Source organism: Camponotus vicinus, unplaced genomic scaffold (assembly GCF_025532165.1).
Source record: "Camponotus vicinus isolate PSW18456_S1 unplaced genomic scaffold, iyCamVici1.0 SCAF_7, whole genome shotgun sequence".
NCBI lineage: Eukaryota > Metazoa > Arthropoda > Insecta > Hymenoptera > Formicidae > Camponotus > Camponotus vicinus.
Window position 1 is genome coordinate 3,057,579 of NW_028141979.1, and position 17,560 is coordinate 3,075,138.

Genomic DNA, 17,560 nt, shown 5'->3' on the forward strand with positions numbered 1-17,560 from the left:
AGTTAAAAATTGTTCCGCATATCTAAAAGATTGTATATCGCGCGTTTAAGATATGTTTGCGAAACTAAAAATCACACATCACAAATCATTTTTCAACAAATCGTGAGGCTTTTTTATCGAGGTATTTATCGTCCCTCGATGTTTACTTGCATGTTCATTCATCATCAACCACTGAATCGTTACTATCTTATCTTCGGTGATTTATCTCCAATCGTATTTTCCACTTGCCATTCCACATTCGCGTCGCGTTAATACCAGTTAATTAATCTTATCCCTTATGGAATAGACGTGGGAATAGTATCATAAGAGGTATGTTCTAGCAAAACACTGCGACAGCTCGTGTGACAGATTTTCCAATTTAGAAGTTATTTAATTAATAACATTTTCTATGCATTTCCTTCACGGATGATGAACTTTTATATCATTTGCGATATGAAATGTTTTTAACTCACTATTATTTTAAAAATTTTAGGCATAAGCGACAATTCCAAACATACTTTTTTGTTTATCACATCATTTTTAATAACACAGCTTTCTTAATTATATATTCAAAATTTTTTCAATAGTGAAGAAAATATTAGTATTACATTTAAAATATAAATTAAATTGTAAAAAATTTAACACATATGTGTGTATTTATTTATTTGTGTAGTATTTATAAACTTTTTTTTTAGTATAGCATTATTTTTGGGAAACATATATGTCCCAATGGTACCAAGGGAATAAATACAGAGAACAAATACAAGTAACAAATCAACGAGAGATAAAGTCGAGAAAGAAAAATAGAGAAAAGAATCCGGAGAAAATGAAAAAAGAGAACTAACGTAATACAAATAATCTTAGTTATGCACACGCTCAGTTTTTTGAAAAAACTTTTTTATTCTTAACTTTTTTAATCTTTTGAAAAAAATGCATTTTCTTTTTTTGCGACCTCTTTCGAATGCACATGAACGAATGAGAGAAGTATTATGTATTGCGTCAAGCTTGCAGCACCACCAACATGTTTTACGATTCTCTTCGGCATGGTTTATACGCTTATATTCTTATCCATGAATGCGTGGAAAGGACTGGAAAGAAAGGGAAAGGTAGGGGATAAATGAAAAGATTTACAAAAGTAAATATTTTTATTTCATTTAAACTCAATATGTCACAGACGTTTTTTATCGATATAGAAAATATAATATTGAAGAAAATTATTATCGAAGTGGAAAGCCGATTATTGAAATCGATTTGTGACGAAAATAAAAATAATGAATGAAAGAATAAGAAAGTGATCAATTTATCTAAATAAAACCTAATGTCAGCTATTTCTAATAAATGTGGAATGTTGAATATACCAAGGAAATTATATCAGCAATACAATGGAAGGCAATTATTCGCATTATTTTGTGCCAAAAAAGCATTTTAGAGATGATCAATTGTAATAAAATATTTGCGGAAAAGCGTTAATATATTTTAATAATGTTGTAACGAGAATATAATAACAAAATATTTATAACAATACTATAATGTACAATAGAAATATTAATAATAATGATAAAAAGCATACAATAATAACAAAATATTTTTAGAAGAACTGCAAAACACTAGGAAAATTTATTATATATTAAATATTAAATTATTAAAAATTACTATATATTAAATATTAAATTAATATTATTCATACATACAAAATACATACTTTAAAGAGAGGGATAAACTCACGGAAATTCGATTAATCAAATAATTACAATTTCATTAAATTAAACGAGAAACATAACATTTACTATGTATTTAATATTTTAACATGTGATTGTAATGTTACATCAAGTCTGCTTAAAATACAGGTTCTCTAATTTTAGCTAATATGAAAAGAAAATAAAGAGAGACAAAAATCTATGATACACGAATGCATGCGACCGGAACATACTTCACCTTTTCATTGTGTCATATTTCCAGCTACTTTTTTAACTTAAAAATGTTAATCATTGGATTAAATAACACTTCATGTTAAAATTAAAATATCAATATGGCATTTAAGAACTTTTGACATGGCATCATGTTAGTTGACACGCAATACTTGTAGAAATAACTTAAAAATATGCTAATATTTGTAGGAATAACTTATAAATATGCTAATAAATAAAGTGCAAAAGCTCGTAATATTTCATATTTTATAAAAATAGTGAGCGTCCGTGTAATTTAAGATCAAACGGACAAATCATCGATAAATATAATAAAAATGAAAAAAAAGTAGATTTTTTTATATACATATATATATTTATCCAAATGTGTATATAAAAACAACACTTTTCTCCATTCTACCATCACAACGATTATTATATTCGCATTATCACAACGATTGTCCCACTGTAACATACTTTAACATTATGGGATAAATTAAAGGAAAAAAAAATATTGATGTCTAGAGACAATAGCAAGAGTACGGTATCCGGGAAATTGTATTGAAATATGCAAAAGGTTATACACCGTTGGGAGCTTAAAGGATAAAGGATAAAGGATAAAGGGGTCCAACATATATCTATATTTAATTGCAATTAACCAGCGATTCCAAAATAATGAGCGCGTGACTTTTTACCACATCCCAGCAAACACCAAGTAACAGTTATATAACTGTTAATTATAATTTTCTACTCAACAATATAACTGTTACATGTTATATAACTGTTATGTGTTAGATAACAATTATATTGTTGAGTAGGAAATTATAACTAACAATTATATAACTGTTACTTGGTGTTTGCTGGGATAATACTAAAAATAAAAATAATATCTTTTTCATCGCGCGGTCATATATATATATATATATATATTATTAAATCGTTTCATCATTAAAAATACATTAATGGAAAGCTAATTGATTCGTAAAATTTTCGATGAGAGAATGGATGAAAAACTAATTGATATATAAATAACGATTTTGCGCAGAGTGTCCCAAATTTAAATGACGTACACTAACTTTCAAATTAAATTGTTCAAAGAATTTATAGATAATAAGTGACTCAATATTACAAATACTTCGTATATCTGTAATTAGTATCGCAATTTAAAGAACAATTTTAATTTATCATTAAAAATATTTAAAGAGGATAGAATGTTCTTTCGCCGTAATTTTAATTTAATTTTAATTAATTACTTTGTTGATCACCTAAGTTTCTTTTGCAAAGAAGAAAACTTGACTTTCTTATGCAAATTGAGTTTCTTACGTAATTAAAAGTAAAAGTATAATTAATGATGTAATGCATATTTTTGATGAAACAGTTTTATATTTTTCACATTTTCGCGCACATACATTCTCCATTGAGTATCACAGATATTTAGGATTACAACAAGTATTGAAATACGATTGCATATTTTATTGCATCCGAAACTGTGGAAATAATATCATAAAAGCAAACATATTATACAAACATTGATCTGTATTTATAAGTCGAATTTTTAGAGTTTCTTCTTTACCTTTTCCATCTAAATAGATCATTTAATAATTTTGCATAGTGCATCCTTAATGTATTATAAAGCTTTTTATATTTAATGATATATAGCTTTTTATATTTGATGATAATATCTAATTTTGTTGCAATTTAGTTGTTATTGACAAATCAACAAAATGTAATCAAAAAGCGGCAACTAAAATATTTTGCAAAAATGTAAAATTATTATTATTAGCGATTAATAAAAGTCGCTGCATATACAATAGAAATTTTCGTTATATATGGCTTGCATTAGTCCTTGCATTACATATAATATTACACGTTTATTATATGAATATAATAAATCGCGTATTCTGAGAGATAATAATGTACAATAATTTGTACATTTTATATAATAAATCATAATTATCTTATCATAAAAAAGAGGCTAATTGTGATAAGTGATTGATGAGATTAGATCACAATTATATAGCATTCATTATCGATCTCTAATAATCTTTAAGAATATAATTATAACATCTTCTTGTCAAGAATTTGATTTACATAATCCAACAGAAAAATATAATTTGATTATATCATTGAATTTATATATAATTTGAAAAATCTTCGAAATTCAAAAATCATTACTTAAAATTTGATATAATAACACTATATAATTTTAAGATATATTTATTATGTATAAATTTTTAAAAAATATATATAATTTTATATTGAAATTTAATAAGCTTTAAAGTAAGATAATCTTGCATAAAATAAATTAACAATTTTTTTATCTAGAAATATAATGTTCCTATTGATGTATCTATATTTATATCTATTTTGAAAAATCAAATTTTACCTGCTTGATTTTTGATTGACGAGTTAAAGATAATAAAAAATGATAAAATTTTTCTATTACAATATATATTACTACAATATATATTCTTCCTTTTACAATAATTAAATATGTTCAGATTCAATTGTACAAAAATATATTACATGCTTCTTGAACCCTTCAATTTATGTTTCAAAAATTACAAATGAGAATTAAATTTAGAAATAAAAAATTTAAAAACAACCTCTTGATTGCTTTAAAATATATAAATATATCTCAAAATGTATGGTTTTTAGAATAATAATAATTATCATTTACATATATAATAGGCAGAGAAGTTGCTAGTTGAAATTCTTTTATGATATAGTATTAAATATTAACATTATTCGGTTTTCTGTTAACTTTTTTTGTAGAAAATAGTAATAATTTTTAATATTTTAAAAATAATTTCAATATTTTAAATATATTTAAAAAATTAAAAATAATTCATCTATTTTTACCATAATATATAGCTACACATATTTGATAAATTGCCATTATTATTAGATTTTCCTTTATTGCAGCTTAGTATATTACTTACACACATTGCATCATAAAGATGGTTTAGTGTATTTAAAGATTGTTTTAATTATGTTTGTATATGAAGATTGTTTTATTAAATATATTATATCACGATTTTTAACATTTGAATAAAAGTTATATTCATTTCATACTTTGATGAATGTAGAAATAAACAACTTTTTTAGTTTAATATTTACATCTTAGTATTGACTTTTTGAACTACACCTATTATTGATTGATATTTGTTGCATCCATAGCTATACTAGTTAAAATAGGCACTTTTATGTTCTTATAGACTACACGTTAATGTTTCTCTCATCAATTATACATTAATAAGACATTGATACAGTCTTATCTCTGCTATGAAAATCTCTCAAATTAAGAAAGGAAGCCTGAATATAATTGGAATGGAAGTAAAGCAAAAAATTTAATAAAAAAAAAAGTAAAAACTCCCTATCACTATATCAGTGGCACAAAAGAGAAAACTATATGTCGTTTCTATTCCTAATATCGCTATCGTATTTTGATAGTAACACCTGATTATCTTCACTCCGCAACTTTTGTCGAACGTAAACAAAAATTCCAATGAAGAATATTAAAACTCCAATGCCTGCTATTCCAAAGCATGTTACAGTACCCAATGTTGGAAGAATCAAAAGTATTTTAACTTGATTCGCATAACTGGCAGTTAGATCAGCCTCTTGAGTAAACCATAGCATTGGAATATATGTCTTATTTATATTTTCAAACATACTGAAAAATAAAAAATGAATTGTATAACACATTTATAGATTATTTATAGAAAGAGTATATATATGATTCAAATATTTTTTTCACTTAATTATTATTATATCTTTTAATAATGTAAACTTTTTTATTATTCAAAACATTATTTTAATAGAAAACATTATTAAAATTTAATAACTTAAATAAAACACAATTTTTTTTTCTGTTGTATTTAGTAATTAATAGTATAAAGAAATATGATATTTCAATGTTTCACAATTTCATTGACTTTCATGTAATTCTTTCCTTTATTTATATGAAAAAGTGTAATATCAACTATATTATTACTTACCTCATGTGTTGTATTGGTTCTATTAATAAATTTAGTTGCAATTTTGCTTGAACTTGTATTGGGATGCCTGTAGTCTATAAAATTTATGTCACATATAATATCTATGCAGCACAATACACTTATGTATAATATTGAGAAGAATAATGTTTTATGTAAGATACATACCGGTTCTATGACTATTGATATTTGGTGTTTTTCTCGGTTGGGCAACATTCCCGATATAGCATCCTTGTAACTTGGATCTGCCAGGTAAAAATGTGGCATACTAACGAATGCTGGCGCTCCATATTTACAGGATGAAATATTTAAGGTTCCGCTAGGTCCACAATCTCCATTGGGACAATAACATTGTCTTGACGGTACCTTTTCGCCATTATCAAGCATTTTATCATCTCCAATATATTTGTTTCCGGTTACACTTTGAAATGTTGTTGTATTTGCATATGACAATTTCAAAACTCTAAACAATATGCAAATTTTATTACTTTTCAAATACAAATTATAAATTTTATTATTATTATACATTTTTTTTATTTTTATATCTATAATCTATTTATTTAAAAAAAAAGCTAATTTTTGGCAATTGTTAACATTATTTATATAAATGTGTTAAATGTAAATAAAATCTTTTTGTACAGAATAAAATTAATGTGTAATCTAATTTATTCAAAATTTAACACATTAATACTTTTAAACTTAAAAATCAAAAATATATTAAAATAAAAGAACAATATTATTTAAATTAAAATATCAATTAAAATTTAATATTTTATTTAAAGCATTCTTTATATGACAACTTTACATATATTTTTATATTATTTTAAATGATATTTATACTTTATGTAATTTCACTACGTACGTGCAAATATCAGGAATAAAGAGTGATACGGTATTATTATTTGATAAGGGTGGCCAAAGATCGCCATTTGTTCCATCAATTATACCACATGAACTCTCGTAATAATCTGTTCTATTTTTGAAATTCCATTGTTTGTTTAATCCCATATCATATAAATTTGTTGATCCAGTGAGCATATTGAATGTGCCATCATAACTTTCCGAACCATTTCTCTATGAAAAAAAAATTCTCATTATTTAAAACTGTTGTATTGAATTTGATATTCAATTTATTATACTTACTGCATAAAACCACCCAAACTTTGAAAAAGGTATATCAGTTGTTTTCATCTTTTTTGCAATTTCCAATAATGTATCATTATATCCTTCAAATAACAGTTCATTTACACTTTTAGTTAATGTTAATTTTTCTCCTAGACGCATCATAAATGTGTTGATCATCTTACGTATTAATGTAGATTTATGTTTTACAGAAAATGCGACTGTCTAAAATTGGACATTGTAACGTAATAAAATTATGCAATAAAATTATGCAATAACTGATAAATAATTATATCTTACTGCAACTATTGGATTTAGATTGGTTATTTTATCAGTCAGACTCCCATTGGACAATGATTCTTCAAAAAACCATACTTTCTTTCTTTGAAATGTGATAGTCCCATTGTCATTCCATACTTGATTTACTTTATAATCAATTTCTCTGTAAAGAAAAAAAACATATGTGTATAATTTATTGTATATTATAAAACTGATTGAATATTATAAAGTCTGTGGAAATAATAACCGGAAAACATAAGGCCCCATTTCTTCAAAATGTGGTTTTACACTTGATGATGCATAAAATTCATGCGGATTTGTCCAATTAAACATATAAAATTTAAAATACATTGGTATAGGAGTTTCCTTCCACATATCATAACTTATAGATGATGGTGATAATGTTAATATCTGTAAAAGAATATGTGGGTTATTAAACATAATAACACTTATATATACACTGATTAGATAAAATTCTTATTCTTCTTCAGCCCACCTTTGTAATTGCCCAATCGTATATGAGTGTGATCCAAAGTGATCCTGTGATTATGCCAAGAAGTGCGATTATTGTACCGATAATTGAAATAATTAAAACCTTTTTATTGGATTTCTCCATTTTTGCTGAAATTATAGGTCTGAAAGTCATAAATAAATAATAATTGTTAGTTCTCTCTTTACTTTTATGAAAACTTCCTGTCACTAAGATTGAGTCAATAATTGTTTTAACATATTTTCTCTCAAAGAAAAGCACTTAGAAAATTATTTAGATTATTTGCAATATATAAAAATTTTATTCAGATTCATAAAATGAATATCTTGTAAATACATTTTAATATAAATAAAGAGATAAAATATATTGATAAGGTAATAATATTTTAGAGAAATGTCTTCTATAAATATAAAAAAGAATTTTGTATAAAAATTCATTTCAAAAAGTTAGTTGTGGAACATGATTAATTGATTTTTATAGACAAAAAAGAACTGGATAAATTATTGCATCAAAAATATTTTCGATACAAATTTAGATTTTGGACTTGTTTAGTTTTTCATGTATTACAATCAATTATTATTACTATTAAGACACAAAGAAAAATATCTTTTACAAGCCAAATATGGTATTGTATAATTATAGAGAAAAGTAATAGTTATGTGCCCATTCATTCATGAAACAGCGAGTGTATGTTTGACAGACATAAAAGTAGTCTGATGAAATAGCATGTATCAGCTGATCAAGGTAAACAAAAGTTCTTTTGTGAAATAACTGCATGTAATATGCTGGATAATAATTAAGATAGCTGTAATCAGGTAGAAATCAAGTTTTTTAATTCTGGCTCGCATGTCCTTATTTTAACTACAGAAATCGGAAATTCTCTTAAATCTTTATATTAGCCTTTGTTTTGATACTTATAGAATATCTTAAAATATCATCATAATTCGTGTATCATCGTATATCATGTATTACATATTAATCAAGCAAATATAATTTATTTTCATATAAATCTATCAATCTTCGAAATAACATTCATAAAATTAGGATGATATAAAATTGGACATATGGTGTACACTAACCTATCTGACCTATATTTATCGTGTTATGTCGACAATCGAATAATTAAAAGCAATGGAAAGTTATCTTGTGTTAAAACCGAGATGAAATTTATGGTACACATTGATCGTGATAGATTGCAACTTTTTCACGTCATGCATGCAAATTTCATAATGCAAACATCACGCACAACGGAAGACGTATGGATTACTAAAATCTGCTTTTCTTTTTGTTCCACTATATATGTTACACTTTCTACATGAGAGAAAAACGTAAAGTATCATAGAGAGCTTAACAATTAATAAGATTAATTTCTCTTTGTAAATGAATAATATGTATAATAATATATGTAATTAGATTTTGTAGAGATAAAAAGATAAACATAAAAAAGAAAAAGTTAGAATTATACATTCAAAAGTTATAATTATATATAAGTTCCCAGATAGTACAGAGAATTTAAAAAGAATTCACTTTTATGTCACAAGATCTGAGTTCACTTTTAGATGTAAAAAGAATTCTTTTACGTAAAAGAATTCTTTTTACATCTAAAAGTGAACTCAGATCTTGTGACATAAAAGTGAATTCTTTTTAAATTCTCTGTGCTATTTGGGTTAGAATTATATATTCAATATAATTCATTAGATTGTAAATAGAAATTTCAATTTAAAGAATAGATCTAAAATAAATACATATTGTCTTTTGGAAAAATAAATTACGAATAAAAAAAAGGAAGTAAATTTTAATATTAATTATTAATATAAATCTGTGATTATAATAGAATTTTTAGGAATTTTTCAATGGAAACAAATTTTCTAATTTTATAATCGTATCAATATATCATAAATTTGAATATTGAGGATTTTTTAAATTTATATTTTGCCTTTCTATATAGATTTGATGTATCGATTATATGTGATACCGATTATATGTGATAAGAATAACAAACAATATGTCATCCCATTGTTAGAAAATAATCGCCTTTGATAAAAAATATATTATAATACTATTTTTGTATTATACTAACATTTTTGTTATTCTATTATGCTTGACGTTATATAATATGCAGCACTATTTATATGCAGAAACATTAATTATTTCGCGGGAAGTATGACGTCTAAGTGACTTGCACGTCATTGTTCTAAAGATTATTTTAAATAAATGATTATGTAATTACTTCGCTCATTTTTTAACATGAGTGTTTTAAGTAAGAGCCCTACAAAGATAATTTACATAACAATACAAAGCATAACAATACATACAGACTAAAGAACAGATTTATACAAATATATATGTATCAAAGATCTTGAGTGCTATTTTCCCAACGAGATCGAATGATATTTCAAAATTATAGAAAGCATCACATATATTAGAAAGCAAAAATAATTAGTTTTATTTTGTTATGATAAAAATGTTATATATTTCATGATATTTAATTTTTAATTTTTTCGTCGAAATTATATAAATTTTCAAGGAATAAAATATATATTTAAATTAAGGAAAATATTGAATTTTGTTTGAAGGAAATATTTTCAGCATTTTGGAATTAAAAAAATGGTGGACAAACATCAAAATATTTTCGGTATGATTTTGAAATATTTTGAATATATATTCTCACCGTACAGATGTCTGTGAAGTATCCTGTGAAATAGTCTGTGAAGTAGACTCTCTGCCTGTTTTGGGCTCATCTGGGATTGAAGGATAGATTGCTTCAACCATTTTCCTTTTTTTTGTACTTTTGTAAAATTTTTTAAAGACACAAGGAAAATAATAACGGCAAGCCGTTTTTTTCTCTCAAAGAATCACTCAATGTAGTTCATTAGATCGCGAATTCTCTTTATTTTTATATTAAATGTAACAACGAGAGAGTTTTAATGTTTGCAGTAGAATCTCTGACACGTTGGAAACATATAATATTTGCATGTATCCTTTTATGACATGAACGCCTATGTATGTTGGAAACTAAATAACTGCACAAAGTCCAGCCATTACCACGACAAAGGTGATAGTACAAATAACATATTATATTCGATTTCAAATGCTTTAACCTGATAAAATAAGAATATATTGTACAAAATAATCTTTCTTATTCTTATCAAACTAAGATAAGATCCACTTGAAGCAAATATGCAAGATATTTATTCGATTCTTGATATAGATTGAAGATGTGAAGATATTTCATAATTGGTTTAAATAGCTAGAGAATTCGTTTTTATAGCTATATCAATAGGTTTCTCTAATTTTTCTATATCAAATTGTGAACAATACGATATCTTTTTATCTATATCTAAAAAATTATTTCATAAGTATCTTTTGTGTTTATTATTCATAAAAATAAACTCATTTCAAGATAATACAAATTATTATCTACTAACACTTTTGCAATTAAATCATAAAAGACATGTTATTTTTGACAATCTTTAAATAAATTTAAATTTTTCTAAAAATTTATATTTATAAAAATTTTTCCTTTTGCATAATATTTTTTTAAATCTTTAACACAAAATTTTGTTCCAACATCTTGTAATTACTTAAATTATTCTCGCCTTTTTTTTTAATATTAGATTCTTTCTAGATGCAGAATATTGAACTTTTTAAAGCATATATGCTTTTGAACAAAAAATATTGAAAATAAGGATTAAAAAAGTAGTCGATTCAAAAGCGTAAAAATGTTTTCCCTAATTTTTTGTCAATTTTAAAATTAATTTGAAAATTTTCTTATGATATGATTTTTCCATATTTTATGAATTATTAATAAAATAGCTTGTAAAATATGTTACTTCAGCGCGTGAATTAGAATAAATTAGAATGAATTAGATGATTTTACAATAAGTGAGGAGTCAAAATATTAGTGCCATATATACCAATGTCATATGTTTTTAGTACGCATGTTATGATCTTTTTGTGTAAATCTATATCGTACTTTACATCAACAGACGATGCACTATCTGCTAACATAGCCATCTCGACAGCATCAACCATGTCAGTAATTAATTATAAGTTCCCAGGACAAATAAAGACGTGCGATGACGAGAAAGCGACAAATTGTGATACATATACACTTTGCGAATAAGATTTCATTAATAATCCGAAGAATTAATGACTAATCATTCGGCGGAATGAATATATTGAGATTGCGAAGAAAAAATGAATCTTTTCATGATCATATTACAAACATACTTATCACAGCTCAAAGTTCACAATTTATTCCTGCGACGTGAGCAATATTCGTTAGATATGCTAACAGATCGCTCGAAATATAGATAAAAAAGTGCATGCGACAAAAGTTTTAATTGGATGGGAAGCATATTTCCTTTTGAGGACATAATCTAGTCAGCAATGCAATTATTCGCAATGACACAAATCAAATTTTAAAAAAGTTCCTTAAACTTTAAAAACAGTTCCTACTTTAGAACTTATCAATGGTATAATGGAAGTTGAAAAAATAAAAATCAGAAATTTAAATAACTGGATATACATAAACATTTCGTTAAAACTTATTTGACTTGCAGCAAAAAATAACGTGAATTTTTTCCAAAATGGTATTTCGCTTCTTTGGAAGAATATTCGGCAATTTAATTTAATTTAAATAACAGATTTGGCAACAAATTAAGACTGTTAAAAATTTCACTTACTAAATTAAGATAAAAATCTTATCTTTATTGCTATTTTTATTGCTACTTTTATTGACGAATCAGACTAGTGAATATTTATATATGATTTTGTAAGTGGCATTACGTCATTATTATAATATCGTCGTTTCTATTTATAACAAAGTTATGATCAATATTAGATATTGCATGCACAATCGACATCGCGAAATATAAATTCGTTTTTACTCTATATAATTTGTAGATTTTTTGTATATTCGATTGACATATATTTTCTTATCAACTTTAAGTTTATCTGCGTATCTCATTGCTCATCTCTGGAAAAACACAATAAATTCAAATGCATTGAAAATAATTTATTTATGTAACGTTAAAAACAACTTCTCGAAATTGCTTATTATTATTTCTTGAAAGAAACGGTTATTAAAATACATACCAGGAAAATACATAAAAAAACAGTTTAGGGATAAATTTATATTAATTATTTGTGTTACAATTTCATTACATTATTATATAATTTTATGTACACCGTAAAAAAATATGTTAGCGTGATTGTTCAATATGTTTCGCGTACAGCACGAATATACGTAAGATAGAAATGCGGAGAAATTTTTAAAGCGCGAAGTGAAAGTGAGAAACGAAGAGAAAATCTTTTCCGGTGATTGCATATAACGTACCATCGCGATTCAAGCAAATCTAAAAGAAAGTTATCACGCATCCGGCTACAACAAGATATAGACAAACAAGACACCATTTACAATTCGTTCGGAATTTCAAAAGCAAAATATTGACATCGAAAATGATATATATTGCAATAACATGATCGTGAAAAAATAATAAAAATAATTAAAATAGTTGGACAAATTTACTTCTTCACAAATTACTTAACTTCCCACATTATGAAGAAGATTCTTTCTTATATTATATAAATCTTGTATTTCTGATCGTCAAAATAATTCAAATAATTGGACAAATACTTCTTCACAAATTACTTAATTTCACACATTATAAAGGGGAATCTTTCTTGTATAATAAATCTTTATATAAATCTTGTATATTTTTATAAAAAATGCAGATTAGCTCAAATTTAAAGATTAAATTTGTCCCTTTATAAAAATGAATAAATAATGTAATATAATAATTCATGTATAAAACAGTCAGAGCTGTAGTTTCATTGGATTCTTTTATTATGATTCACGCCGATATAAAAGCGATTAAAATGCTTTATTATGGCAGTGTATAATTACAAATGCTCACCCGACAAGTTTTTTATTCACGGCAAAAAAACGCGTCATAATTAAATTGAATCAATAAATTTGAATCAATAAATAGGCTCGACGCAAAACTCGCAGTTTTAATTTCAACATGTTCGATGACATAATCAAAAATTCTCGATACAATCATAATATCGCGGTCGCGTATATCGTTTTATTAGCGATGGCGATTATCTCATCTCGACATAAAATCGATGTTAACAAACGGATAAGGAGTCCGATAAGAAATTCGAAATGAATCGCAAAGATCAATAATAATAAAAGGAGAAAGTGATGTTTTTTTTTCTTTACGCACCTGTTCGAGAGTAATCCTTAATGCAACTTCTCTGCGCTTGACGTTGCACGGACACTACGACGAATTGTGTTCAACTCGCGCTGCGATGTAACCAAATGTAACGCGCGAATGCGCGCGAGTTCCCACGCCAACTACGTCGCTTATGGAGTCATGGACTCGCACGTTGCAGCAATATACGTATTTTTCTACGTACGTGTACAATCACTATGCGATATTATATCGGTGCGATAAACTTTCGAAATCGCAGATGAAAGATTCACCCAAGTTTTAACACGTTTGACAGATGTTCGACGTGACTCATCCACAAAGTCATGCTAAAGTCATACAGCCTGTTGGATGAGTGTTCTGAAGTCATGTGATCCAGTAGTGGATCTATTGTATACAAATACTGAATACAATACATTTCCAAATAATAAATGGCCTGAATCAACTACTTATTTTCTGTATGGCAGTCAAAGTGTGTTAATAAATATATACAAGAAATTTTAAAATAAATAAGGTAGAATTATAATTAAATCGGAATTACATATAACGAGATGAAAAGACGATTTATTTAACACAGACGAAATCGTCGTAATTAAAACAATCACTCTGTGATTTCGGTATCGATTAATAATTACTATAACTACATATAAATATATAAAGTGCTAACAAAAGATCCATATGCTTTACACTGCAATCGATGTAACATGTTCAGTTTTATGGAGTTATACATTGTTATAACTTTAAAAAGGCAGAGAAATTGGACCCGTGGTAACAATACAAATATTCAAAACTAAACTGCACACTCGATATCACATATTGGACGGGTTAAAAGACGCATAATATATAAATAATATATAAATAAGAGAGATGTATGATTTAAATTATTACTGAAGTATTCGTACTGTTCATGTCCTCTCGTAATTGCGTTCGATCTCGTACTCTCGCACACATTAAACTATACTCTAATACGCCGATCCGAATATTCATCTCAGAAATTTCGTTCTTCATCTTTGTGATCGTCTTCTTTATATTAATAAGTGGAGCTGCAAGAATATTTTAAAACAAAATTACATTAAGATACATATCAAGATTATGTTGGAGTCACACTTAAATTTGCACCTACTTCCATCAGTCATGCTGGATCCTCTTTCATCCATTTCTCTTTTCAGATGTTCTAGTTCTTCCACTAATTTATTAAGAACTCTTGTTCGTTCTGTAACACCACCACTAACATCTCTATATTGTTCTTTAACTTTTGATAGTTCTTCCTGAAATTAATTATAATGTATATATATTACTTATTAATTATAATTTATAATTTATATTATAATTAATTTTTATATATCAATATATATGTGTATATATGTGTAATATGCACAAATATAATGATTATTAAACAAATAGTATATTAAACAAATTCACCTGTAAAGAACGATATTCTATCAAGGGAGGTTCGAGTTGTTTATTAAGATAAGTTTCTCTAGTTTTTATTTTGTCTAACGTATTTCCAATATCAGTATAAATTTTATTTAAGTTAGCCTTTGTACCGCTTAGATCGGCCGCAATATTTGTACGCAATTGTTTCATTTGCTCGAGATGTGCTCTCCAGTCTCTTGAATCTATATAATGAATTATAATGTGTAGAATCTTCCAATTAATAAATAACACTTGAAATAAAAACTCAATTTTGTACTATAAAGACATTTAATACCTGTCTTAATAGTCACTTTCAAGCGAGGTAGAACTTTTTCCAATTCTAACTGCCACTCATCTCTATTAGTGTTAGATTCTAAAATATTGTCTGGCTTTTGTGTTTCATTCTGAAAAATAGAATCGTTAATAAACATAATATTCTCCATACAATAAGATTATCCACAACACTTCTATTTAGGAAATTTAGAATTTTGCTTACTGTATTTTGACTGTATAATTTTGTTATATCATCTATATGTAAAATATCTTGTTCATCATCATCATCATACTCAGCCATCATTTCCTCTTCCACCTTTTCTAAAATTAATTCCGCATCATCATCTTCAATATCTGGTTCTGGTGTAGGCTCGTCAGGTGGAATGTTTACTCTATTAATATTTTTACATATCTCAATAGTTTATTCAATTTTTTTATTAAAACTATAATAAAAACACATCACTTTACTTTTTCCATTTGAATTTTTCCACTTTTAAAGCATTGTCGGCTAAATTATCCAACACATAAACCGCATGTTCTCCAATACCCTGTTTAAGTTTATTAGGTGGGAATTCTACAGGTATATCAATTTCCCTGAGAAAATCCAAGATTAAAGCTATTGTGGAATTAGGATCATCAGATTCTTGCGGCATCTCAAAATTTTTCCCAGCTTTTCTAATCAACCATGCAGCCAGACATGTAAATGTATAAAACTGTTCACCCGGATTCGTTGGGACCACAAAGTAGTGTCTGTTTGAAAATTAATGCATCAAATATTAAATATAATTATGAAATATATACTTATAATGTATCATATCTTACCTGTTTATCGGTTTCATTCTTAACTCTTGAACAAATTCTGCATCATAATTTAATAATTTTAATTTCTCTAACAAGTCCTCCATTCTCATATTTATGACATATGATGCCGATGGGGCAAGCTCATCTTCTACGATAATTTTTTTAGTATCTCTGAACATATTGCTATATACTTATGTTTTCAATACCTTGTATGTATTAAATCTGTAAAGAAATTAATATCAGATACTCTTTAGATTGAGATGTCAAATTATATTTTAAATTAAAATGTTTAATTGTGTAGGCTAAAAAAAAGGTAAAATTAATTGTTCTATTTTTTTAAATTAAATATATATATATTAATAATCTAAATTAATATTAATTATATAATCACACTATAATATTAATAATCTAAAAACGCAAAACATATATACTCACTAAATAATTGCAAAGCAACTTCTTTGCACAATCTAATATTTACTTTTAAATTCCGGTAAATTATGTTATAAAATGCCGACATACCGTACCATTATTTATGCCATAATGTCAATTCCGTGAATTCAAACACACGCGCATGCTAAAAAATTCAATCAATTGTCATAACATAATCCGTCAATCGCTGAATTCGCTAAGATATTACTCAGATTAAGCTAGGTTAAGATTAAGTTAGGTTTATGCATTGACAGGCACTAAATAACGTCGATATAAATCTGCGAGAATCACTTTTCTTGTATCATCTATTTTAATTTTAATTTTATATTTTTAATTTCTCACTATATTAACTGTTTGTACATACGTGAGAATAATTTATATACTACGAATTATACTAAACTATATGCTATATCTTATATGCTATATCTTTGGAAAGAACGATAGAATTCATCACTAGATGGCCACCACGTTAAACAATTTATTTTTGACGTTTAATATTTTAAGTAATAATTGCAAAATCTTATTAACTGTAGCGGTGCGATATTAGATATCATTTTATAAACTAATTTACAGAAATACGTGAGGTAACATTTTATTGTAATAGAATTCTTATAACGATAGAGGTTTCTCGCATGTACATATCATCATGTA

At 26.0% G+C, this 17,560-nt stretch overlaps 2 protein-coding genes across 8 annotated transcripts; both read right to left on the minus strand.

The window, feature by feature from the left end:
• Positions 1-3,246: 3,246 nt before the first annotated feature.
• LOC145974073 (protein croquemort) lies at positions 3,247-14,372 on the minus strand. Of its 5 annotated transcripts, XM_083103823.1 has the most exons (10): positions 14,006-14,372; positions 10,444-10,513; positions 7,779-7,917; positions 7,530-7,693; positions 7,304-7,445; positions 7,025-7,228; positions 6,744-6,955; positions 6,050-6,344; positions 5,885-5,958; positions 3,247-5,559 (listed from the first exon to the last, which is right to left on the minus strand). In XM_083103823.1, exons 3-10 carry the CDS (start codon positions 7,896-7,898, stop codon positions 5,292-5,294), a joined length of 1,479 nt encoding a protein of 492 aa, XP_082959949.1. In that variant the 5' UTR covers positions 7,899-7,917; positions 10,444-10,513; positions 14,006-14,372; the 3' UTR covers positions 3,247-5,291. The 5 variants fall into 5 exon arrangements, with proteins under 5 accessions (XP_082959949.1, XP_082959947.1, XP_082959946.1 ...); XM_083103821.1 differs by lacking the exon at positions 10,444-10,513 and having other exon boundaries at positions 14,006-14,369; XM_083103820.1 differs by lacking the exons at positions 10,444-10,513; positions 14,006-14,372 and adding an exon at positions 11,749-12,177.
• Positions 14,373-14,527: 155 nt separating this feature from the next.
• Ift57 (intraflagellar transport 57) lies at positions 14,528-17,340 on the minus strand. 3 transcript variants are annotated; one of them, XM_083103835.1, is made up of 9 exons: positions 17,274-17,340; positions 16,916-17,054; positions 16,502-16,702; positions 16,148-16,429; positions 15,903-16,071; positions 15,702-15,810; positions 15,413-15,609; positions 15,114-15,258; positions 14,528-15,033 (listed from the first exon to the last, which is right to left on the minus strand). In XM_083103835.1, the coding sequence occupies exons 3-9, from the start codon at positions 16,657-16,659 to the stop codon at positions 14,867-14,869; spliced, it is 1,227 nt and encodes a 408-aa protein (XP_082959961.1). In that variant the 5' UTR covers positions 16,660-16,702; positions 16,916-17,054; positions 17,274-17,340; the 3' UTR covers positions 14,528-14,866. The 3 variants fall into 3 exon arrangements, with proteins under 3 accessions (XP_082959961.1, XP_082959962.1, XP_082959960.1); XM_083103836.1 differs by lacking the exon at positions 17,274-17,340 and having other exon boundaries at positions 17,005-17,259; XM_083103834.1 differs by lacking the exon at positions 17,274-17,340 and having other exon boundaries at positions 16,916-17,259.
• Positions 17,341-17,560: the final 220 nt, after the last annotated feature.